Below are 26,136 nucleotides of genomic sequence, written 5' to 3'. Positions count from 1 at the left end.
CTACTTATGGATGGGTATTATGGTTTGCAGTACAGATTACAGATAATCAGAGGCCATCATGTTTGGTCTTTTTTCTACTTTCAGCACACAACTCCCATCCAACCATCACTGACTTGGAGTCATCTCTCCAACCATCACTGACTTAGTGATCCCTTCTCTATCCCAGCTGCCTTCAAAGTGATTTGTTAAGTGCAACCTGTCTTCCCGGATTAGCAGATTATATAATGATGATTTTTTTTTTTTTTGGCCACCCTGTATAGGAGTTACCTCTGACTCTGTGGTCAGGAATTACTCCTGGCGGTGCTCTGGGGACCATATGGGGTGCTCGGGGTTGAACCCAGGTTGGCAGGATGCAAGGCAGGTACCTGCTTACTAGCACTCCGGCAATTAAGGTTGATATTTTACCTTTGTTTGGGCCACACCCAAGCAGTGCTTAGGGGCTACTCCTGGCTCTGTGCCAAGGGGTCAGGGTGTCACTGTTGGGGATGCTCAGGGGACCACATATCATGTGAAGGGTCATACTGATCAGCCCTGTGCAAGGCAAGCATATCTTAGGTACTACACCTCTCTGGCTCTAGGCTGTTATCTTTGAGTCTGATGTTAGAATATTGGGCTAGCTAGAGACACTGGGATTGGTCAGACTTAGACATTTATTTCTGGTATTTTTCCTGAGGTTGACAGCTGGTTTTTAGTGAAAAAGTGAGTAAGTGTTCATAGACACAGTATTATTTTTTCAAATAAAGCATTATAAAATTCAAACTTTAAAGACAGCCAATAACCATTTAATGAGTGTAAACTATCTTCAATTCTTCTAACCGCCCTGAGAGTTTGTGAAATCAGAAAAGGAGCCAAGCTGGGACTTAACAGCAGTAGGTGACAAGATGAGGAGTCAGAATTCAACTATACCAACAACTATGGAGACAATGAAATTCTATTGAAACTGTGGGCCTCTCTTTGAGAGACTCCTGAGTCTGCACTCAGGGATCACACCTGGTGGGGCTTGGGGGACCATATGGGATGCTGAATCTGGGTCAGCCATGTACATGCACAAGGCAAGTGCCGTACCTGCTGTAGAGATTTTTAAAGTCTCTTGAAGGATGGAACAGATTGGACTACTCTATAAGCATTAAAGATTAGTTAATTCCTTTAATGCAGTGTATGCTGGAGGTGCCTAATACCTAATCCTTTAAAAATATCTGATGAAAGTTGCTACATTGTCAAAAACTGGTAGCTTCAACTGGAGTTTCAGTGGAATTCTCAGGAACCATGGGAAGAACTGTGAGCTTGAGCTCACGGATGTAGGTGAAGGAGCGTGTTGACTCTCAGACTCCTGAACTGAGTCAAGGGGGAAGAAATGGCGATACTGGACATGGATGAAGAATTTCATCTTTTCAGACCCCCCTCACCCCCCCAAACAGCAGGCTAGAGAAAGGCGCTTTTCATATTAATGAATCTAACACAACAGTTTAAGAAAGACTATTATTTATTTTATTTTTGCAGGGTATGAGTGTTTTTGGGTGGTGCTTGGCTTATTCCTGGCTTTATAATCAGGGGTCACCCTGGTGTGCCTTGGGGGAAACCCCTTCCGTGAGGTGCTGGGGTTTAAACCAGTGTCAGCCATGTTTTGGCAGTATCTTAACCCCTGCACCATCTCTCCAAACCCAACAATTCTTTAATTTCTCTTCCCGGTTTTTTGGGGCATATCCACAGTGCTCAGTGCTTACTCCTGGCTCTATGTTCAGGGATCAGTCCTGGCTGTGCTTGGGGGACTATATTCAATCCCACAGGTACTGGGGTATTGAACCTAATTTGGCCATGTGCAAGGCAAACGCCCTGCCTGCCATTCAATCTCCTGCCTGATACAACAATTAATTCTTAAAAAAACAAAACAAAAAAACAAACAGATCCACGATCTCAGCACGTCCTAGCTGTCTGACTGTCATTACAGTCACAGCACAGAAGCCGCTGCCATGGAGACGGGCACACAGTGGCAGTCCACGGGCTGGTCACCCGGCCGCACAGCATCTTCCCTGCTGGCTTGCCTGCTCAGAGGTGGGCGCAGAGCCGCTCCAGCTGCCCGGGATTCCCGTTACTCAGGAACAGCAGCTCCTTCTTCCCTTCCTCTGTAGGCGCTGAAATGGAGTCAGAGATAATTGGCACTTTGCTCCTGCAGGCGGTTCCCTCGGAGAGGGCATTGTCCGCATTATGTTGTTATAATTAGCACTCCCAGGAGCTCTCGCTGCTAGATCCTTTACCCCAACACAAGCCCCGGGTTGTTTTCCCCCTGACTCCTGCCTGCCAGCCCTGAGCCTCCCCTGTTCCAAGAATATCTCCGCACTTGAGGACTTTGTCAGATCTCCCAGCCCTCTAAGCAGTCGCTCCAGGGTGTCCTGACCCAGCCCTCTGCAGCTGCTAGCACAAGCCTCCCCAAGTCCCTGAATAACTGATTCTGATGGCAGCAATTCGGTGACAGAACAGCCGTGGCGCCTGCACCTGCCCTCCCCGCCCACTCCACGCCGGCATGGGGGGCAGGGGTGGGGGCAGGGGTGAAGCGAACAGTTGGATTCTGACATGCACACATGTGTGCACATGCACATGAGGACATGACAGAGTGGCAAGGGGCTGGGGTGCGGCTTCACCTCCCCTATCACCTACACAGTCCCAGTATCCTTTCAATGGGACTTTGCACACTGATGAAGAAAATCCATGTGTGGCAACAACCAAAACTCCTGGAAGCCGTCTGACAGCTGGATAAAGTTTAGTCAGAGAGAGAGCATGTCACTTGCCTCCTGTAAATTCATCCCTCATCACCCCACTCCTCCACCTTACTGTACTGTCTCATCAGGCAGAAAAATCAGAAGCTAAAGAGGGAAAAACCTGGACGAATCACAGGCCTCACAGGACTCTCCCATGAGCAGTGCCCCAAGGAAAGAGTGAAACCACTGACTGACCTTTCTCATGCTGAAGCCAGTTGTTCTCCAGGTAATACTGAATACAGCTTTCAAATTCCTTTGGGTTATAGTTGGAAACCAAGATGGGAATGAAGGGATCCAGGGCATCAAATCCTTCCTGAAGAGTAACAAGGACAAGGAGCCAGCGTTTGTCCAGTGATGAATCAATCTTGTTTAAGGACTCAGTTGTGGAAAGGTCTTTGTTTTCTGTCTGCCCTCCTCCTCGCTCTCTGGCTGGCCTGCCCACGCAGGGCTCGACAGTAGTGGCTGGCTGCTCTACATGGCCACAGAGGTTGTTTTTTTTTTTTTTTTTTAAGGAAAGAAGGGAGGGAGTGGTAGAGAGAGAGTACAATAGACAGGGCATTCGTCTTGCATGCTGCCAAACCTGGGTTTGATTCTGGGCGCCCTATATGGTGCAGGAGCCCCGACAGGAGTGATCCTTGGGTGCAGAGCCAGGAGTAAGCCCTGAACATTGCTGACTGTAACCCCTCCCATAAAAAAGAATGTTTGATTTTAGGGAATACACATTTGGGGGGCTGGGGGAGAGCTGGGCCATACCCAGCAGAATTCTGGTGCCAGGGATGAACCCAAGGTCAGCCACATCCCCTATAATGTATCTCTGGCTCCAGAATCACACATTATTATTTTGTTGTTGTTGTTGTTTTAGGCATTCTTTTGAGATAAAGAGTCATCGTTTATCTTGAGATAAAGAGTCCCAGTTTAAAGTCACGTAATTCAGGAAAAAAAGGAGAGAGAGGAAATAATAAAACAAATAGGGTCAAGCATTAACATTTAGGAAATGGGATAAAGTCAACAGGAATAACATTTTAGTCTCTAAGCCAGAAACAATGTTTAAAAAAAGATACCCGCTTGCACAGAAACATTATCTAAAGGGAAACCAGTTTTCCAGAGGATCTGACCTTTCCCAGCAACTCTTGGGGCAGGCAGGCATTCCGGGGCTTGAAGAGAGAGCCGGTCTGGCTCAGGGTCAGCACCGCCGCACCTCCGTGCTGCAAGAGGGAAGGAAGAAACAGCCACTTAGCAGCAACGGAACAAGACAGAAAAGTGCGTTTTAATCATCTGCAGATTTCTGGGGGCAGTCTGTTCTAGCACAGTTAAATGTCAGCTAAATTAGCTATTACTCCTAGAATCACCCTTGACAGTAAATTGCTACATGAATTTATGTTTGTCACAATCTTTCCCAGAACTGGGAAGAAGACATGAAGACACTTTGAACAGTTGCAAGCAAAATAAATTTACGCTGGTATTTAAATCATTTTATTAAACTTATTCTAGGATCAGAGACAGACTTTCAGCTTATAATTATGGAACTGAATAAGACATAAAAACCTTCTGTCCATAAAATTAGGGGATAGAAAGTATTAATAATGGAGTAGTCAAACGTGTTTTTGTTGTTGTTGGAGGGGGCCACACCTAGTGGTGCTCAGGGATTGCTCCTGTCTCTGTTCTGGGGACCATACTGGTGTGCTGGGGATCAAACTGGGGTTGGCTGCAGGCAAGGCAGCTGCCTTAACTCTGGTACTGGCTCTCTAGTACTAAAATAGTCAAATCTCTTTAAAAATCAAAATGTGGTTCAAGTGGCAGAGCAGCCCCTCAAAATTTTTTAAGTACAAATACATTACCTTTGGGTTGCAGATGAACTGTTTTCGATTTGCTTTTGGGCCACACCAGTGGTGCTCAGGGGACCGTATATATCGGCCATGTGCCACGGCAAGCACCCTACCTGCTGTCCTATCATCCTGGCCCTGGAGATCAATTTTTACATGTTCCCTTCTCACTTGGCTGTCAGGGTGAATCATCAGGGCAGTGTCACTGGGATCCCACAGGACTCGAGGGACCCTACTGGCAGGCGCTCTACTGCTGAGTTCTCCGGGGGTCACTAAAACACATTTCCTGAGCCCAGAGTGCCCGCCTTGCAGGCACACGGTCCTAGGTTCAGGTTCCCAGCGACCCACGGTGCAGAGTGTGAGCTCTCCGGCACTGCACACACAGCCAGGGCCGGGACAGATGTGTTAGTGTGGTGGCTCAGGGAGTGCAGAACCCCAGGCGCCACATGGCTGAGTGGATGCACCCTTATAACTACGACCAAATCAGCTGCTTGGAGGAGGGGCTGAGGGATGGCAAAGGACTGCATCTTCACATACAGGAGGTCAGGGTTCGATCCCCGCTATCACGTGATCTGCTAAACACCATACCGACGGAAGAGACCCCAAACAGAGTAGGGAGCAGCACCTCAGCACCACTGGTGTGGTATCAAAACCAAAACAGCAGGAAAAACCAGGGGTTGTGGGGAGAGGGGAAGAGGGAATACATCAAAAGAAAGCCCCAAACCAAATACATTTCTTTCTGCAATGTGCTGGGCATTACATGCACTCACCCAGTCGTTCTTCACCATTTTCCTCAGGTTGTAAATAAGTGCCAGTTCCTCAGGGACAATCTGCACATCGGGCAGGTGGGAGACCGGAGGGAGGAGAGAGGCAGGGTCAATGGGGAGAGACGACAGTGTTGCCTGCTTGTGTGCTCTGCTGAGACAAAGCAGCTGACAGTAACCCAGGCCCCCAGCTCCCAGCAGGAGCTCAGTGGGAGAGCCTAATTTTGCCTGTGCAGGGCTCTGGGTTCAATCCCCACACTGCAAAAATAATTAAAACACCTTTAGCTGAACGTAGTAGAGCAGGTAGGGCGTTTGCCTTGCACGCTGCCAACCTGGGTTTGATCCCTGGTATCCTATATGGTCCCCTGAGCACTGCCAGAGTAATTCTGAGAGCAGAACCAGGAGTAACCCTGAGCATCACTGGGTGTGCCCCCCCCAAACAAAAACAAAACCCTGCACTACTACATAACAATAGTACGTGAAAGTGTGACCTTGAGACAAGCTTCAGAGGTGCTGACTCCACCGTGGCCTCCTTCCCAGCGGAAAAACAGTACCAAGGGACAAGATACACCAGCTAACCCCGGCATATTCTACAGCTTTTCTGCTTACAGCTTAATGCCTCGGTTTCCCCTTCAAGTTTTGGTGCGCCCCACGAGGTGCTGGGGTGAGCCCCTGGCTGCCCCTTGGGCTCGTCCTGCTCCACCCCCCAGCCCCAAGCCCTGTTTTGAAGAGAACATAAAGAACATTTGACAACATATAAAACTTTCCTCTTCATTTTCTCTCTTTATATACAAGAATATACAGGAATAAATGATCAAATAAGAATAAAGAGAGGGACTGACCCTCGGGCCTTGGACACGTGAAGTTGTGCGCCACAGCTGAGCGCTCTTCCCTTCACCTCTTAGTTTTCAAAGGATGGTGACCCAGGGCAATGCCTTGCTCTTCGGATGCTGTTTTCAGTATAGATCTTAATTCAAATTCTTCCAAGGGCAAGAAGGAACTAGACTGCACATCCTCATTCTACCAGGCTATGTTCAAGCCTATGAACCAGGTGGGACCAGAGACTCAGTTTTCCTACCGGGCTTTTGTCTTCTTTTTTCAGCGTGGTCCTGCCCCAGAGTGCGTTGGCTCCATCCACCGCCACCAGCAGGCGGAACAGTCCCTGAGCACTTTGCCTCTTCAGCTCTTTGAGGACCACCCCAACGGCATCGGTGGCGTTCCGCACCCGCGTGATGCCCTGCAGGTAAGAGAGCCCATGGCCGCTAGTCCTGTGTCAGCCCCCTGGTGGGGACAGCGACACACTAGGTCTCTGTCTCTTGTCATACCTGTTCCACCACGTCTCCCAGAGGCCGGCCTTTCTCCGTGCTTTCTCGCTTGTTCCAGACATACTTCTGTTGAACTGTAATCTAAAAACAAGCAAAGGAAACGAGAATCAACAAGCAGCTAAAGGGGCCCTGAGAACAAGTCTGAGGAGGGGGCTTGGGGAGAGCAGATACACGTTTGATTTCTCATAAAGGATGTAAGAGAGAACAGTGTGAAAGGGAATGATTTTGAGCCCATTTGTACCTGGGTCTTTAAAAACTGGCTTAGAAGGGTAAGGTATGGGGGCGTAACCCCGGACAGCATGGAGAAGCAGCCACTTTGAAGGATGTGGTGCTGGAATGTTGTGTGCATGAAATTCTATCATTAGCAATATTGTAAACCATGGGGCCTAAAATAACTTAAATAAATATATACGTATAGAAGGGGTTCCAACTAAAATGTTCCAAGAGGAGGGCTGGGTGCAGCTCTGCTTCGTCCCATGAGCACTACCAGGAGTGACTCTGAGCACCACTGGGCACGGCCCCAAAGAGGCAGCACAGGGACTGAACCTTGCCTTGCACACTGCCACTCCATTCCCATCCCTGACACCTGACGCCCAGCGCTGCTAGGGGTAGCCACGACACAGCTCCTGGTAGCCCCTACCTATCACTGGGTGGCACCCCTCTCCCCATAAAGTTTCTTTCTTTTGGTTTTGGGGTCACACCCAGTGGTGTGCAGGGGTTACTCCTGGCTCTGAATTCAGGGACCAGTCCTGGCTGTTTGGGGGACCATATGTGGTGCCTGGGATTGAACCCGAGTCAGCCACATGCAAGGCAAGTGCCCTACCACTGTATTATTTCTTTGGAACCCAAATAAAGTATCAAGATGAGACCTTGGCATCTTTTCTTTAGTGGTGGGGTGGTTTGGTCCACACACAGTCATGCTTGGGGGCTATTCCCAGCTCTTTGCTCAGGGGTTGTTCCCAATGAGCTCAGGGGACCATGTGGTGCCCAAAATGGAATTGGGGTTGGCTGCGTACAAAGCAAAGCAAGTACCTTACACCCTGTACTGTCTTTCCGACCCTCCATTTGTAATAAGCTCCTGGGTGGTTCTCAGATACATCCAGAGGAGTAGAGCACTGGCCTAGAGATACTATATAAGAATAATGTGGAGTAAAGAATAATTTTACCCACACACTTCTGGTTCTGAAAAAGATCTGGAGAAAATGATCTAGTTGGAAATGTGTTTTGGAGGGTTTTGAGTCTGCAGCTCTGTCCAAGTCAGTGAACCAACCCATTTGACCTTCATTCTGCTGCCCACAAGATGGGAACAACTCACTGGTAGGGACGGCACAAAGAGAAGAAAATCTGTCTAAAAACTGCCCTGCACAGGGGCCTGGATGAAGTTTGGTGGGTGGAGCATAAGCCTGGCACACATGCGGCCTGGGGGTCCATTCCTGGCATCCCACCTCCCACTGTCCTCTGCCCGCCCCCCCCCCCCCCCCCCCAACTGCAGGACTTCCTCACCTGGTTGAGGAAATGCTCATTCGCAGCTTTGAAGTTCTTGAGCCAGGTGGAGGCTTCCAGCGGCTGATCAAAGCGCTCTTTGTTGTAGGTGGACTGGAGGAGGTCCTGGCAGTTCTTCACCCAGAGGTGAGCTGAGAGAGGCACAGGAGGTCTGGTAGACAGTGCAGGGGCTGGGGGGCTTGTCCTACATGTGCCCATGCCCAGTGTTCTCTGAGCACTGCGGGGCCTGAACAACCCTGGCACTGGGCCACTGGTCCAGTTGGCCGAGATCACTAGGAGAAACTCCCAGGACCCCTGAGTCCTGCTTGGAGGGCTCACAAAATGGAGACACAAGTGCATGAACCAAGCAGAAACTGAGGGTTCAACTCAGACTCATCAGGCTGGGGAGAGACCAGTGGGAAGGCACTTGCCTTGCATGGAGTCGACCCCAGTTCAATCCAAGGCACCACATATGGTCCCCCACCAGCCCTGCCAGGAGTGACTCCAGAGCACCCAGGAAGTTTTTGCCCCAAGAGCAAAAAAGGGGGAAAAAAAAAAAGTGAGGCAGTAGAGTCATAAAACTTCACTTCATGATCACAGACTCTTGAAGGTGCTGGAGAGGACCGAGTTCTGGTGCATGGCCTTGCATGTGGCTGGCCCCAGTTCCATCCTTGATACCACCAGGTTGCCCGAGTATCACTGGATGCAGCCCCTGAAGGCCCTGCAACCCCAATGGGATAACGTCTCCCTCATTGGTGCTGAGCAGCACTGTCTCTGCAGGCCTCACATTGAACTACCCACCCAGTTGACTAAGAATCATAAGCAGGGGAACTTCCGGGGAGGGCCCAGAATACAAAATACAAGCTAACAAATGGGCTCAGTGCATGCAAATCATTCTTTGCATGATAGGCCCAGGCTTGATTGCCAGCACCAGTGGGTCCCCTGAGCACTGTTGGGAGTAATTTCTGAGCATAGAGCCAGGAACAGCCCCCAGCACCTGCGGGTGTGGCACCAGAATCCAAACAAAAAAATAACAAACTCCCCCTCATCCCCCCAAATATCAAAGGTGCTTGGAAGCTTCTGGCTAATTTTTTCTTCCACTTGCAACCTGCTTGTGGGAACAGTGGAGAGATTGTGATACCCTGTCGCAGCCCACTCTGCATCCAGAGCGAAGGCGTCCCTGAGTGATCTGACCCTGGTCAAAGTGAGTCAAGATGCCACCAGGTAACAGATCAACCAGCCCCTCCACACAGGACCGAGGAAGGTCTTACCATCCGGGACATGCAGGATCAGCCAGTCCTGTTTTGCACAGAAGTGAATGACATGGCAAAGACTGAGAGTTTTTCCTGTTCCTTTCTCCCCATCTAAGGCGCTTGTTAAAGAAAATGTTACAAGCAGGTGTTCTGCTGCTTTCCCAAGCAGTGCTTTTGCATTTCTTCGTTCCAGGAAGGAGGGCTTTGGCTCATGACCACATAAACGCAGCAGGAAAGGATACAGAGAACATAGCGCACAGCTGGGTGGGTAAAATTGGTGTTTTTCAGGTACTGTATAAGTTCCAGGGCTGGGCTTCTTACCATTAGGCATGCCTCATTGAATGTTTTCACCTAGTGAGAGAGGCCCAGGTGTGAGACTTCAGGCTAGCTCCTGGTAGACACAACAGAGCTAAGAAAGCAACCACATCTTAACAAAGCTGTTTAATTTTGTTCAGTTATATGAGGATGGGTATACAGAAAAATTGACAATCTTTCCATATAACTGAGCTAAAATCTTATCCTACATCAAATAGGATAATAGATTTTAATAATTTAGTGAAACATAGATGTTAATTGAACTCCACAAATAATCTTAATATATAACTTGTATGTGAATCAATAAGGGTTCATGTAAATTTGGGGGTGGAGCATTGGGGCTACATCCAGCCATGCTCAGAACTTATTCCTGGCTCTGTGCCATATGTGGTAGCAGGGGTATAAACTGGGCCGGCAGCATGCCTCAGTGAGAGGGCAGCGTGAGAGAACATTGCAGCCGGGTACGGGGTGAGGGGGGGTGGGAAGCTCTGGACAGCACCACTACAGCACCAGGGGAAGGGGAGTGGTAGGGAGAAGGGAAGGAAAGTGGTGATCTTGTTGGGCCTCACTGGCGTGTAAGGGCTGTAGTGCTGGGCCTGACCATCTGCGTGCCTATGCTGCTCGGACCCTAAAGGGCTTAGGGGCCACTAGGCTACACCCAGCAAGGCATACGCAAGGCAGGGATTGAACTGGGCTCTTGTGCATGCAAGGCATACTCCCGCTTTGATATGTCCATTTCAGTTTTTCAGTTTTGATTTTTGTTTTGGGGCTTTGCCCAACCATCCCTAGAGTGGTTCCCGGAACAGCCACTCCCAACAGTGCTCGGGGAACTCTTCAGTGACAGGGATCAAACTGTGGCCTGTTTTTGACTAAACCTGAGTGTGTGCCAAGTGTTCAACCCCTCTGAACCATCTCCTGTTGCACTGGTGGCATCTAGCAAAGAAATCCTACCTGTGACCTGGGGCTGGCTCAGTGCTTAGAAGGGTGAGTCGTGGATGGACAGCAGGTTTGTGTGCTAAGCAGTGGCTTAGAGGCTCTGCCAGAGAGGATCCCTGCAACCAGGTGTGCGAACGCTATCACCAGGAGTCTAGCCCTCATGAAGCACTACAGCTGGAGTCTATGTAAATACCACAAAGTGAGGAGGACTCCTGGTGGGTACATGTGTACGCATAACTGAAAATCCATAAGGCCGAGAACCCCATGGCTGCATATGTAAGCTCTGCAGCCCCCAGAAGTGGGGGTGGAAACGAGATTCTACCAACAATTGAAGAAGAATTGACAGGTGAGGGCACCGTTAAAGGACAGTAAAACCTTTAAAAATACGAGAGATACTAAAACTGAAATGCCATATTTGGCAATAGAATACTAAAATACACAAACAATGGTGAAGGAGTTGCTTTCACATAATGGAAATTATGGAAAGAATGTATGAGTAATTCCCTCCAAAGCTCTGGTGGCCAAGTCATTCCTAAAGTAGCATGAAATGGCTAAAGTTGGTCCCTCACAGCCCTGATGCCGCAGGATGCACGGAGACAGTCTCAGACCAGTGTCAAGAGCCCAAACAAATGATTGATTCTGGTTATGTGCTATTATCAAACTTAACCAAAACTTTAAAAAAAATCTTTAACTAATGAAAATTCTGATAACTGTTTATATTACACAATTTGCTCCCTTACCAAACACCTTCCTGGGGTTACATCTGATTTGAAATATAGCACAACAGAGGTGGCAACTCTGACTCTGGGGGCTGGAGCGCTAGTATGGAGGCCAGAGTGGGGAGGGCATCTGCCCTGGCATCCCATACGGTCCCCTGAGCAACGCCAGGAATAGTTCCTGGGTGCAGAGCTAGGAGTCACCCCTGAGCATTGCCGGGTGTGACCCAGAAAGACAGACAAACAAAAATACCACCTCTCTGATTCTGAAGCTGTGGATCACCTACTGTCAAGTTCTTTATTAAGAATGAATAAACCACACCACATTGGATGGGATGTAAAGTAGAAGGCAACCAATCTTGATTAAGAAAATATTGACATACAAGGCTTAAGCTGTAACAACATGCTAGTAATCTCTTATATAAGGGCTGAATAGCTCCAGGGAGAAATACAACAATCTCCACACACTTTCTCCTAATTAAATCTTTTTTGATTATTTTTAGCAAATTATTCATAACAAGCAGTACAAAATATTTAGGGCCTGCCATTGGGGCAGGCTTGGGTGGTGATTGGGAAAATTGGAAATAATGGTGGTGGGAAGGTGGTCTGGCCTTTTTGGAAGACAATATGTATATTCTCAGAAAGTTGGGAATTGAGCTTCCATATGACCCAGCAGTACCGATCCCAAGTATATATCGTAGGGACCCAAAAACAATGCAGAAAAAGCATCTGCACTCCTATGTTCACTGCAGCACTATTCACAATAGGCAAAATCTGGAAACAACCCAAGTGCCCAGGAACAAATGATTGGATAACAAAACCATGATACATCTATACAGTGGAAAAATAGGCAGCCATTACAAAAAATGAAATAATGAAATGGATGGACATGGAGAGTACCATTGCTGAGTGAAATGAGTCAGAGGAAGAAAGAGAGGGGCAGACAGAAAGAAGACACTCATTTGTGGATTGTAAAACAACATAGTATGAGACTAGTATCCAAGGATAGTAGAAATAAGAGCAAGAGGACTGGTCCATAGGTATGAAATCTGTCACAAGGAGAGGTTGTGGGGGAAGTGTGGTTAGGACAGAGAAGGGACCACTGTGACACCGATAGTTGAAATGATCACTCTGGAGAATTACTGGGTGCTCAAAGGAGGTAAAGTGATTGCAAACCACAGTGCCTGAAGGAAAAAAAAGGGAGGGAAGAAGAAGAGCCATAGAGGCAACATTGGTGGTGGGAAATGTGCACTGGTGAAGGAACAGGTGTTAGAACATTGTGTGATTGAAACAGTTTCATAACTGGATCTCAAGATGATTCAGTTAAAATTTTTTTAAGTAAAAAAAAACTGTTGCATTTCTAAACTTAAATGAATTAGAAAACATTTTTACTTTTTTTTTGCTTTTTGGGTCATACTCGGCAATGCATAGGGGTTACTCCTGGCTCTGCACTCAGGAATTACTCCTGGCGGTGCTCAGGGGACCATATGGGATGCTGGGAATCGAACCCGGGTTGGCTACATGCAAGGCAAACGCCCTACCTGCTGTGCTATCGCTCCAGCCCTTAAAAAAATTCCATTTACATCAAACTCAATCTCATGTACCTAGGAATCAACAGTGGAGGGGACTTATGAAAAATCATTAATAAGTAGAACAGAGACAGCAATGGAAACAATACTCCATGTTCATGGACTAAGACTTAACATTGATAATGATCTTCCTACCCAAAGCATTAGAGTCAGTGCTGTCCCCACAAATATCCCAATGGCATTCGTCTGGGACACAGAATAAATACGGTGAAGGTGTGTGTGAAACTGTACTCTTTCCCTCCTTGAACAGTGAAAGCAGTTTAAAAGGGGAAGAAGATGGAAGGCATCATTTCCCCTGACTTTAAATTATTCTATACAGGGCTAAATAATCAAAACAATATATTAGAATGAAAGCAGATGATCAGACCAATGACATAGGTCTGAGATAAACCCTCCCATATGGAGACTGGAAAGGTACTGTGGATCCAAGAAAATAAAATGGAGAAAGGAAAATTCTTTTTAACAAATGGGATCGGTGGCTTTTAACAAAAGAGAGATGGCTTGATGTGCTGAGCAAATGTTTTGCATGTGGGAAGCCCGGATTTCAGCCCCAGCACCTCATGGTCCCCCTAGTACTTGAGTACTGAGTTGTGAGTAGCTTGTGACCCCAAACAACAAACCAACAAAATAATAAGTGAGGATAGGACTGGAGAGAGAGAACAATGAGGAAGGCACCTTGCCTTGCATGCAGCCGACCCCGGTTCAATCTCCAGCACCATATAGAATTCCCTGAGCCCCGCCATGAGTGATCATTGAGTGCAGGACTAAGAACATACCTGGAAGTATGCTCCCCAACTCTAAAACAAACAAAAAGAGAGGGCTGCTGGGGGTTAACTCGGCAGCAGAGCACTGGCCATGCCTGTGTGAAACCAGGGAGGCACTATTCCACATGTCTGAGTGAGAGCCCAAAGGCTCTGCTGTTTGGGTTAACAAATGGGGACATTTCAGCGAGTGATTCAAATGTGCATAAGCACCACAACTCAGGTGAGTGAACCTCTTCCCACCTCCCGGCAAATGCATCCCCAAAAAGTGCATGACCACTTGTACAACTAAGTGTGAGCCTCCTGCCGTCGAGGTGTGCTGGCATCTGGACTAACGTGATATCCTGGTGAGGAAGTGGGAGCGCCACAACCAAGTCTGTGACTCTGGCATAACAGAAACCACAACAAAGGGTAGGGAAAGGGGGAAAAAATAATTGGGGCTGTGTAGGACAGACTTCACACGCTGCATAACTTGGATTTGATCTTAAAGAAGTTTGTGTTGATAAATTTTGGTTTAATGTAATATTAATAGCATTATTCACAGAAGATAATAAAAAACTGAATTTCATCTTGTATGGGTTTCTGCTCTTTAATCTGATATCAACAGTAGATTCTCGGGACCGGAGAGATGGCACAGTGGATAAGGTTCCCTTGCACATGGCCAACCTGGTTTTGATCCCTGGTACCCCATATGGTCTTCTGAGCCCTGCCAGGAGTGATCTGAGCCCTGCCAGGAGTGATCCCTGAGCGCAGAGCTAGGAGTCAGCCCTGAGCGTTGTGAGTGGCCCCAAAACCAAACCAATTCAGCAGTTGGTTCTCTGCATGATCCCAGAGACCCTCCCCTGTTCAGAGCACCTGCATTGCAAAGCGTGGAGGAAGGCCATGGGGGAAGACAGTCTTCAGGTCCTGGAGGGGTATGTTGTAGTGCTGACCCTTGTGCTGCTCGCCATGCTTGTCCTGGAAACAAAATTATGAAGAGTTGTAGAATGGGGCCACAGATGAAGTGACGAAGACTGAAGAGGTAAGGCCACAGGCTTTCAGGTACCTGCCTTGCACACAGTCAACATTTTTTTTTGGGGGGGGAGGGGTCACTCCCGGCGATGCTCAGAGATTGCCACATATGGCCCCCCGAACCCCAAAGGAGTGATCCCTGAAAGCAGCCCTAAACACTGCTGGGTATGGCTCTAAAACCAAAACTTAAAAAAAAAAAGAGAGAGAGAGAGCCTGCCTGCTAGACAGTGTTGAAAAATATCTCTCATCCCTCATTCAGAGCAGGAAAAAGTAATCTTCCCTCCCTGCCTTTGTATTGTCTTTTTTCTTTCCAATGATGTCTCAAGAGTAGATGGTTCAGGGTTCGGGCCTAGTGGTGCTGGGGCCTGGGGGCCACTGGGACTGTCCCCAGTGAGCTCAGGGATCCAACTTAGGGCCTAGCAAAATCCAGGCAGGTGCTCCAGTCCTTTGAATTACCTCTCTGGTTCCTAGTTTTCATTTTTTTCATTTCTTATCTTAGACCAAAAATCACTGGTGGTTGTCCCTCAATTCATAGTGTGTATACGGAGCTGGTGTTGGCCTGAATGATGGAGCCAGTTGCTCAGCAACGTAAATCCTAGATGTGGAAGTAGCAGAGATAATTCAGGCCATCTGGATGTGCTTCTTATGCTGTGTATAGAGATGCTCCAGTCACATGACCAAGTTCATCTGCATGCCACTGTTTCCATAGAAACCCCGGAGGAATCGACAGATAAAGGGCCTACAATTATAGGGAAAGCTGAAAGACACTTCAATGACTTCATTCACTTGTTCTATTTCATTTGGTGCTTTCAAACTAGGTGACGGCTAGAGACAGAAATAAAATGCACACAGCTTTGATGGGGCTTTGGTAATGAGCTATTTTCTTCCTTCCACATGCCCATATGTGGCAATGGGGAAATTTAGAGGGTAGTGATAAAATGCTGATCAGTTCCCTGCACATCTAAGCAGAGACCACACAGCTAATTTCATTTATGACAGGAAGTAGTAATTATGGGAAGAAAAGAATGAAAAATAAGAATAAAAGACACTGACTTCTAGCCTATTGGAACTTGAAGTAGAAAATCTAACACTGGATACTTCTGGGATCCTTCCTGAATTTTGTTGACAAACTTGTTAAGCGCTGCTCCTATAAAAAAACAAGTTAGTACCCTATCCAAACAATAGGAAATCCACTGAAAAAGGTGAAAACAGTACCAAATAATTAAGAAAACATTTTTTCCCCCTTAAAATACCCTCTTTCTAATGAGGTCACAGGGAAGTAATTTCTTCCATTTTTTTTTGGGGGGGGGGGAAGCTTGGGTTTGGACCATACCAAGTGGTGCTCAAGGGTCATTCTTGGTGATGCTCTGGGGATCATATGGTGCTGGGAATAGAAATGTGGTGAGCCACATGCAAAGCATGTGCCTTTACTAATCCTGGGACTGTCTTTCGGACCCATATGTTAATTCTTTAGGATTATTCATACATACCACGGTTGGTAAACTGTGGCTGACTAGCAGATTTTGTAAAAAAAAAAAAAAAAAACCTTTATTAAAATATAGTTTGCTGCAGGTTTACTTTAAGTTGACCTTGCTACCACTCACTACTTTCGGGCTGGAGCAACAGAACAGCAGTAGGGCATTTGCTTTGCCCGTGGCCGGCCGGACTGACCCAGGTTCGATTCCTCCGTCCCTCTCAGAGAGCCCGGCATGCTACCGAGAGTATCTCGCCCGCACAGCAAAGCCTGGCAAGCTACCCATGATGTATTCGATATGCCAAACACAGTAACAAGTCTCACAATGGAGACGTTACTGGGCCTGCTCGAGCAAATCAATGAACAACGGGAGGGCAGTGCTATGACAGTGCTATTAAAATATAGCCAATACACATTTGTTTATGGTTGGGCTAAGTTTCTGTGACAGAGGCCACTTTGTTTTCTAAGCCTAAAACTGTCTGGGGCTGAAGAGATAACTTATGGGGATAGAGTACACACTTTACCTGCTGAAGGCCTGGGTTTTATCCCTGTTACAGTGTGGTACCCTGAGGACAGCCACCAAAATCAGAGACCCTAAAATAAAAATAGAGCCGTCCTTTAAGTCTGACCCATCAAATGCTCAATTTAACTTGTAAGGAAATGACAGTAACCACTTGCTACATACTTACTCTCTATCCAACCATATCATTGGTCTGAGGTGAGTACAGAGGAGGAGGAGATGAGAATAGGTGTGGACTCACCTCCCCAAGTACCATAGGAAACTACAGTATTCAGAGAGGAGTGGGAAAGATCCAGGCTTCAGAATGTAGGTTTATTTAGTATACTGTCTCGCTATGTGTAATTTGTTCAGCTTTCTTCAGTTTTCCGGGCATGTGAAATGAGAAAAACACAAATGATAAGCCTAGGAAAAACATCCATATGCATACAAACAACTCACCGGATCACCCTCACTGGTTCGAGAAACAGTTCGGGGACCTTCAACTGGAACCTGGTTGTCCAAAGCAGCAAGATGTTGGGGTGTTTGGGTTCCTGTATGTAAATAATGTCGAGGGTCCAGCTGGAAAATAGATCATTTTAGTGTTTTGGAATTATCAGACTTTTCACACTTGTTTGTTACAACACCCCATTTTTTTGCTGTTGCTTTTGTGGTGCTGGGAAATGTAAAGTGGGGTTTTAAACATACAAGGCAAGGGCTGTACTGCTGAACAACATCTCCAGCCCACACTGAAATAAAAACCACTTTTTTTTGACCGGGGGGGGGGGGGGGGGGGGAGGGCTTAGCACAGTGCTTGGGTGCTCAGGGGAATCACCCGGGGCAGGATTTGAACCTGGGCCTCTGGCATGCAAAGCACAATCACTAGCCCTTTGAGTAAGCTCTGCCCCCAACTCTGAGATTTTGATTTTTCTGTTGTCTGTTGGTTTTGTTTTTGGGTCACATCAGTGGTGTTCAAGGGACTCTGGGATATTGGGGATTGAACTGGGTCAGCTGTGTGCAAGGCAAGCCAGGCACCATAACCCCTGTACTTCTCTCTGGCTTACCCCAACATTGAGGTTTTAAATCTTGCCTGCAAAGAGGAAAAATTACATCTGTTTTTCTGTAAAAGGGAGATCCTTGTTAGTAAAGTCCAAACACATTACTCATACTTTAAATCTGTTCCAGCTTGTGTTGCATTGTCAGAGCTCTGTCCCACACGGAAACAAACAATTCTGTTAGAGACTATTCTGGAGCAGGACACAGCCACTGACAGCCTAAAGCAGGAAACTTCTTTTTAAAGCTGCTGCCCACAGAGACGAATCTTGGCCTCTCCCGTACAACTCTTCGATGTCCAGTACTCAGTCACCTCAGTTTAGAGGGGGGTTACTGCAGCGCTCCTATTTGATAGGTATAATTACCCTCCCTGCAACACCTTCCCCACTAGCCGTGTCCTAAAATAAAACCTATTTTACTGGAGACTTGTAAAGAGGGAGTGTATCAAGCATCTAGTTAAGGAAAGTAAACTGCTCTCTTGGCCAGTCAGTGGTGTACAGAAATCTCTCACCCAGGAAGGAGAAGGGGTGGGTAAGATTTCATCTGAGGAAATACTAAGTAGAAGGGGAAAGATGCTTACTAATGAACCTGGATGTAACTCAGTGTTAGAAGCACGTGTAGAATGTTTGAGGCACTGGGCTTACCTCCCAGCACGTGTGTGTGTACACACACGCGCGCGCGATGCGCATGCACCTGCACACACAAGTGAAATGTCCAGAGTGCTAGTGCAGGATTAGTTTTGATCCATGGTACCACCTGGTCCCCCAGCACTGCCAACTGCATCACCTTCATCAGATGCATCGGAAGCGGAGCTATATTCACTCATCAGCCTGAGAAATGTTTTTACTATGAAAACCCTTTCGAAATTTAGGTATGGGAGAAGCTGAGGCCTTGCTATCCCTAATATTCTCCTCCTCCTCCTCGACTGTGCTTTTCCAAAGCAGGAGAACAGAATCAACAATCTCCCATGTAATTCAGAATTCCAGGGGGATCTTAGTCCCTTCCTTAGATGCCTTATAGACATTTTTCTTAACTTTTCCCCAAATCTTGGTTTCTAGAGTCCCTTCATCCAGGAACCATGGGTTTACCTCATGAACTACTTTAAAGCAGGACCGGACCTGGTCTCTGGAAATGCAGAGTTCCCTGTCTTGCAGGAGAGACACTGAATCAAATCCATAAACGTCTTAGCCTGTTCAGTCTGGCTCGAGAAACTATGAAAGATCTTGGGAAGGCCCAGAATCTGTCTCATCTTAGTGGGGGATTGCTGCTAGAATTCTAACTCCCAGCAAACTAAAAAATCCTATTCTCCCACTCACTTTCTAGAGTGGGGGTGCACTGAACGTTATTCTTACCTTTAGTTAGCAGCGTCCCACCCAGGGGACGCCAGCTTTAAAATCTTAGAATGCTTAGCAATAGGCCACACCTGGCAATGCTCAGGGATTCCTACTGACAGACTCAGGGACCCATATGGAGTGTGGTAAATCCAGCCCATTTTGGTCGTGTGCAAGGCAAGCAAGCACCTTTCCAGCCCAAATATGTATTATTTTAGTATCCACTGTTACAACACTCATACACACCTTTTATTTTTTGCATGGGAGTTGTGGGGAGGTTTGGACCACACCCAATAAGGCTCCAGTCCCTTGCATGGCATTTTTTAACTATCTGTTTGAAACTAGGCATTGTAGTGCTTTACGCACATTGTTTCAAAATGAAGATTCTGGAAGATAAACAGTATTATGCTGTTTTCTGATGGAGGAAACATAAGTTCAGGGAAGTCAGTATAGGTGCTGAAACCAGAATCCATATATAAGTTTGACTCCCAAATCTCCATTCTATTTTATTTATTCTTATTCTCGGGGCCTTCCCAGTGTTGCTGGCGTGGGACCCCAGGGTGCCCCTCTCTGCAGTGGTCTGGTAGAGGTGTAAACCTGATGCTCTTGGTGACTGGATCTAGTGGTGCTGGGAACCTGGCCGTACAGGGGCTCATGAATGTATTTCCATACACAGTGGAAGAGGAAGAATCAAATGTTATTAATAATGGGTTTTGTTTTTGGCCCACACAGAGGTGCTTGTGGGCTACTACTGGGTCAGTGCTTGAGGGAGTCAATTCTTGGCAGTGCTCAGGGGAGCATGTGGTGGCAGGCATCAACCTTGGGGGCTCCCACATACAAAGCATTCACTCCAGCCTTTTGAGCCATCTCCCCAGACCAACTGCAAACTGTTTTGAAAATGGAGCACATCATGGGCTGGAGAGACAGTACAGGGGTTAAGGCACTTGTCTTGCATGTGCCAGGTTCCATCCTGGCACTGCATATGTCCTCCAACCACCACCAGGAGTGATTCCTGAGTAAAGAGGGAGGAGTAAGCCTTGCCACTGCTGGGTGTGGCCCTCAACACCCAATAAAATAAATAAATAAAAACAAAAAGGGTGTGTGTGTGTGTGTGTGTGTGTGTGTGTGTGTGCTGGAAAGAGTGCTTACCTAGCCTGTATGCAACTGATCCTGTTTTGTCCCTGGCACCATATACTGTTACCTAAGAAAAGTCAGTAGCCTCTCCTGAGTAAAGAGCTAGGAGTAGCCCCTGAGCACCACCAGATATGACCAAAAAACCCAACCCTCTCCTAAATAGTTGAAAAAACAACAATCTAAAAACAAAAAACTGTGGTTAAGAGTCCAAATGTTTCCATGAGCACTGCCAGAAATAGTAACCCTAGTACTGCTGGGTGTGGTCCCCAAACAATACATAAACAAATGAACAAACAAGGGCTGGGGATGTGGCTCAGTAGTAAAGCACAAACAAGGCCTTGCACACAAGAGAAAAAATAGTGGCAGTCAAGTAGAAAATCAAAGATACTTAAGGGTCACTAGGTGGTGCTATTCCCACAAAAATTCCATGACTAGTTCAAGGCTTTTTGCAACAAATGAAGAGTGAGCAAAATGGATTCCTTCATCAGGCATCCTCCCAGCTAGTCTCTTGTTCACAGGGAAAACACCCATATGCACAATGGCCTTCGCACAGTTCCAGAACGAACATCACAGCAGGCAGTTCCTGGAAGAACAGCATTCCTGAGCCAATCAGTTACTCGAAATGAGAGGCCCCCAAATTCATCTGGCCTTCAGCCCCTTTTAGGAAAAAAGCATAAAAGAAAACCACCCAGTGCCCCCTGGAAATCTACCCTCTTGAAGAGAGCCACAGAAAGTGTCCCCTGATTGCATGGGAAGCTAGCAGCATCCCCTGTGGGAGTGGGACACACATTATGGCCCACTGGGGACGGCAGGGAGAATTTATAAACAGCAACATGGGGCAGGGAGTTGAAGGAGCAGAGGGTGGGATGCTCTGCAAGTGGGAGCCCCAGGCTCTGTGGGCCGGAGGGGAGGGAGGTGGTGAGTCAGGGGCACTGCTGAGAAAAAAACAGGAAGGTGGTACAAAACATATTCCCACCCCCTACTCCTCCACACCACCGCCCACCTCTCTATAGTTTGAGTCAGTCTTCCTCACCTGCTATTAGGGAAGAAAAAAAATGTTTTCGCTTTTTCTGGTTTTCTTTTGTTGAACTGTTTCGGTTTTTTTGTTTTGTTTTGTCTTTTTGGTTTTGGTTACACCCTGCAATGCTCAGGGGTTACTCCTGGCTCTGCTGTCAGGGATCACTCCTGACAGTGCTCAAAGGACCATAGGGGATGCCAGAGATCAAACTTGGGTCAGCTACATGCAAGGCAAGTGCCCTACCCACTGTACTGTCTCTCTGGCCCCTTTAGTTTTATTTTTCCTTTTCTAATAATGGGTTATTACACAGGCTTATTAGGAAACCTTGAAGAGAAGAATTCCTCAGAAGGAAGGGTTCAGATGGAAGTGACTGACTGACTGACTTGCATCTTCCACCTCAGTTCTCCTCTTGCAGACAATGTGGTAACTGCACCAGCTGTCCCTCATTTCCTCACAGTTTCACAGCTGGACTCTGAAGTCCTGGGGAAGGTGGACCATTGCATGTAGAAGTGCACTATGGTGAAGACCAGAGGCTTTGAAGTTGGTGTCTAGTCGAATCCCTCAACCTCACAGCCTGTGAATTTGGCCAAGTGACTTAGCTTTTTTTCCTACTTCTTTTTATCTTCCCTTTCCTTTCTGGGTCACAGCCAGCGATGCTCAAGGGTTCCTCCTGGCTCTGCACTCAGGAATTACTCCTGGCAATGCTCCGGGGACTATATGGGATGCCGGGGATCGAACCTGGGCAGCCGCATGCAAGGCAAATGCCCTCCCCTCTGTGCTATAGTTCTGATCCCTTTCTTCTATTTCTATACCTGTGAAACAAACACTATTCAAACACTCATAACACTATTATGAGTTGGTCACGAGGAGTAAAAACAAATAAGCACAGAGAACAGTGCTTGGCACAGGCTAAACAACAAACAATAGTAACCATTGTTAGTGAAAGAGCCATCTTAGAATCTTAAGTACCTGCCATATGGAGGAACTAAAAAACAATTAGCTCAATAAATGAAAGAATGAAGTTAAGATTAAGAGACACAAAGGGCTGGAGCGATAGCACAGCGGGCAGGGTGTTTGCCTTGTACAGCAGAGTTGGCATCCCATATGGTCCCCCAAGCACCGCCAGGAGTAATTCCTGAGTGCAGAGCCAGGAGTAACCCCTGAGCAGTGCTGGGTACGACCCAAAAAGAAAAAAAAAAGAGACAGAGCAAACTATTATTATTATTATTATTATTATTTTAATGGTTTTTGTAGGTGCCTAGGATAAAATCCAGGACTTCAACACATGTGAAATATGCATTCTATTGCTGAGTTACATCTTTGATCCTTAGGGTATATATATGTACACACACACACACACACACATATATATACACACACACACATATACATGTATATGTGTGTGTGTGTGTGTGTGTTTGTGGGGGTGAGAAGGGGGGTGGGAGGGTTTTAGGCCACACCCAGAGATACTCAAGAAATATTCCCGGCTCTGTTCTGAGGAGTAACCACTGGCAATGCTCAGGGCCACTGACTTTATGCAGCATTGGGGATTGAATGGAGATTGGCTGCATACTGGAGGTGAGGGTCTGATGGTTCAGTGCTCTGGACCAGCAATGCTTGGGGACCATTGGGACCATACCCAGCAGTGGTAGGGAGACAGTGCAGTGCCAGGAACTGAATTCAGGGCCATGATATGCTAGGCATATGTTCTATAACTCAAGCTATCTCTTTAAGCTGAGAATTGTCTTTTTATTTACTTATTGGTATACTTATTTAATGTCTTGGCCATACCTGCCAGCTGTCAGGGGCTATCTCAGGCTCAGTGCTCGAGGTTGCTCCTGCTAGTGCTCTGGGGGAATACATGGTGCCAGCGATGGCATTTGGGCATCCTGCATGTAAAACACATGTTCTAGTCCTGGGAATTATCTAACTAAACAACTGACATTTTGATAAATGATTTTATCAATTTTTTTTTGAGGGGAACGCACCTGTGTTAGTGCTCAGAGCTGACTCCTGGGTCTGTGCTCAGAGATCATTCCTGGAGGGGCTCAGGGAATCAGATGGGGTGCCAGAGATCAGACCTGGATGAGCTACATGCAAGGAAAGTGCTGTACTCACTATACTATCTCTCCAGCCTACCCATTTATCTATCTATTTTTTAAAAACAGTTAATTCTATCACACAATAAATTCCCAAGCACAACTATTCTACTGAGACCGATTACTTAAGAATTTTTAAGGCAGCTGGAAGTGTAGTATGATGGCCAGATAAGTAATAATACATTCTTTGGAGTAACCTTACAGAAAATGAGAAATCCATGTGAAGACAGTTTTGCACATGCATTTAGGTCAATACTCACCTTATGGGCCCTGGCGATTAGCCGTATAATTCCTTTCAGCATTGTAGCTGCACTTCTAGACAATAAAAAGAAAACACAAACATTGTCATGCCAGAAAAAGATGGTTGGATCCACAGTGGGTTTGTACCTAGGGTGGATAAGGAATGCCTACAAAGTGCTGGAAGAAGAGAGAAAACACAAATAGACATTCTATAGGAAAGGAAAGATGGATGGCTGGAAGGCTGGGAGGAGGTTCATTGGGGAGCCCAGGGCTCCCTCCCTGCCTGGCCCCCAGCACTGCTGGGTGTTGCCCCTTCCTCCAAAAACATAGTAAATCCATGGGAACTGCCCCCCCCCCCCCCCGGTCAGGAAAATGTATATTTAGACCACCACGCCCAGAAAACTGGGGAAACAAAGAATGTGTGCAAGCACATTCACCTAAAGGTGAAGGCAGAGAGATAGCACAGCAGGTAGCCTGCTTGCTATATGGTCCCCAGAGTACTGCTGGGGTGATTCCCTCCTCCCCAAGGCATGGCCCCTCTCCCTCTGTCCCAAACAACAAACATAAAAAAAACATATTGTTATCTATCAAAATCCTACTGTCCTCCCGCTGTTCATCGATTTGCTCGAGCGGGCCCAGTAACGTCTCCATCGTGAGACTTGTTGTTACTGCGTTTGGCATATTGAATACGTCACAGGTAGCTTGTAGCTTGCCAGGCTTTGCCATGCGGGTGAGATACTCTCAGTAGCTTGCTAGGCTCTCCGAGAGGGGCGGAGGAATCGAACCCGGCTCGGCTGGGCTGGCTGCGTGCAAGGCAAACGTCCTACCGCTGTGCTATCGCTCCAGCCCCATCAAAATCCCAATGATTCTTTAATAGAAATTTTCTTTCTAGCTCACTTAAAATTCATATGGAGGGGCTAGTGAGCTAGTACAGGGGTTAAGGCGGACACAGCCAACCCTTATTTAATCTGTGGCACCCCCTGTTCCCAGAACATGGCTGGGTGCAGTTTAGGTAATCCCACGCGCCTCAGGGCCCGAGCAGCTTCGTACCCCTAGACTCCAGCATTGAACTGCAGGCCTGCTTGGTTAAAAATTGCCAGGAGGAGCTACCAGTCTCCTGAGCACTGCTAGGGAGATGCCAGCCCCCAAGAGAAATTCACACAGAGGGCTGAGGATAGAACTTAATGGTGAAGCTCATGCTCTGCATGCATGACACAGGGTCACTCCTCAGTACACACAAACATAATGGACCCAAAATAGCCCCAACTTAAAAAATGTTGGGGGGAAGGGGGTCCCCTATTCTGGATCACCAGCATCTCAGCCATATGTGGGTGCTGAAGACAGAATTCAGGTCTTCTGCATACAAGGCAAGTCCTTACCCGCTGTACTCTCTCCAGCCCTCTTTTCCTTTTATAAAGAAAGGGATATTCTCTTGCTCCTTATTCTTATTTCCTAAATAAAACTATTTATAGGAGGAAACATGTTGGAAGGCTTTATATTTCCTGATGAAAATCTATAAAGCTATAATAATGAAGAGAGTATGGCACTGGGTGGGAGCTAGTACAGCAGGAAAGCAGATGTCTGGTACAGAGCTGGCTCTGGCTCAGTGTTGGCATTGCATAAGTCCCTGGACCTCCATCAGAAGTGATCCCTGAACACAGAACCAGCAGTAAGCCCTGAGCACAGCCAGGTTTGGTTCAAATCCTTCCCCTCATAAGACACTATGATATTAATGTGTCTATCGATGATTTAGGTTTAATCTGTTTGTCTCTCTGATTTAAACTGATTTGCCATTTACATCAAAGTAAATTGATTTTTAACATGGACACCAAGGCAACTGAATGGGGGACAATTCAACAGTCTTTTTATGGTAGTGTTGGAACTACTAGATATCTGATTTAAAACAGTGATGGGGAACGTCTGCAGGATGTATAGAATAGTCTGATTCTATACATGATGGGACAGGTATTATGCATCTTTTTTGTGGTCTGCTACCCATTGGTCTGTCTGTATTGTATGGCACATGAATGATATTTTAAATAACCAAAAAAGCTGCTGTTAGAAAAAGGTTCAAGACCACAGGTAAAAAGAAATAGAAACTGGACCCCTACCTAATATCATACAAAAATTCACTGAGAACAGGCCATTGACCCAAATGAAACTCTAAAACCATAAAGACCTTAAGAAGAAAATATGAGTGAATCTTCATGACCTTGTATTAAGCAATGGTTTCTTAATGATGCCAAAAGATCAAGTGACAAAAATAAAAATAGATACTTGGACAAAATGAAAAACTTCTGCTTCAAGGGACATCATCAAGAAAGTAAAGACTACTTACAGAATGGGAGAAGATACCTGTGAATCCTATGTGATAAAGGATGTGTATGCACAATATATAAAGAACTCTACAACTCAACAATAGAGACAACTCAATAATGGGGCAAAGACTTAAATTGATTATTTCCCCAAGAAGAACCTTTGTGGCCAATGAGAATTCCTTTAAAAGATGCTCAGCAAGTTTATCTTTTTCTGGTTTTGGGCCACACCCATGGGTGCTCAG

The 26,136-nt window shown here is 46.7% G+C and overlaps 1 protein-coding gene and 1 long non-coding RNA gene across 6 annotated transcripts in view; one reads left to right on the top strand and one right to left on the bottom strand.

The window, feature by feature from the left end:
- Positions 1 to 1,487: 1,487 nt before the first annotated feature.
- DAP3 (death associated protein 3) overlaps positions 1,488 to 26,136 on the bottom strand; it is a 34,055-nt gene continuing 9,406 nt past the window's right edge. The window contains exons 2-13 of one of the 4 annotated variants that reach the window (XM_056123634.1): positions 23,597 to 23,651; positions 17,164 to 17,283; positions 14,576 to 14,677; positions 9,646 to 9,754; positions 9,422 to 9,514; positions 8,172 to 8,302; positions 6,669 to 6,749; positions 6,422 to 6,580; positions 5,350 to 5,409; positions 3,872 to 3,961; positions 2,952 to 3,069; positions 1,488 to 2,132 (exon numbers count right to left, since the gene is read on the bottom strand). In XM_056123634.1, coding sequence (XP_055979609.1) covers positions 2,047 to 2,132; positions 2,952 to 3,069; positions 3,872 to 3,961; positions 5,350 to 5,409; positions 6,422 to 6,580; positions 6,669 to 6,749; positions 8,172 to 8,302; positions 9,422 to 9,514; positions 9,646 to 9,754; positions 14,576 to 14,677; positions 17,164 to 17,283; positions 23,597 to 23,638 — 1,191 coding nt within the window. In that variant the 5' untranslated portion in view covers positions 23,639 to 23,651 and the 3' untranslated portion in view covers positions 1,488 to 2,046. The remainder of the gene's footprint in view (positions 2,133 to 2,951; positions 3,070 to 3,871; positions 3,962 to 5,349; positions 5,410 to 6,421; positions 6,581 to 6,668; positions 6,750 to 8,171; positions 8,303 to 9,421; positions 9,515 to 9,645; positions 9,755 to 14,575; positions 14,678 to 17,163; positions 17,284 to 23,596; positions 23,652 to 26,136) is intronic. The other 3 variants (XM_056123633.1, XM_056123635.1, XM_056123636.1) reach the window with 3 other exon arrangements.
- Positions 2,841 to 9,383, top strand: LOC130032047 (uncharacterized). Of its 2 annotated transcripts, XR_008793724.1 has the most exons (4): positions 2,841 to 2,982; positions 6,446 to 6,586; positions 6,727 to 6,937; positions 9,217 to 9,383. It is a non-coding gene; the product is annotated as an uncharacterized LOC130032047 (long non-coding RNA). The 2 variants fall into 2 exon arrangements; XR_008793723.1 differs by lacking the exon at positions 9,217 to 9,383 and having other exon boundaries at positions 6,727 to 6,985.

This window comes from Sorex fumeus, unplaced genomic scaffold (assembly GCF_029834395.1).
Source record: "Sorex fumeus unplaced genomic scaffold, SorFum_2.1 ptg000047l, whole genome shotgun sequence".
Taxonomy (NCBI): domain Eukaryota; kingdom Metazoa; phylum Chordata; class Mammalia; order Eulipotyphla; family Soricidae; genus Sorex; species Sorex fumeus.
The sequence above is the reverse complement of the archived record's forward strand: the minus strand, read 5'-3'. Positions and strand labels throughout refer to the sequence as shown.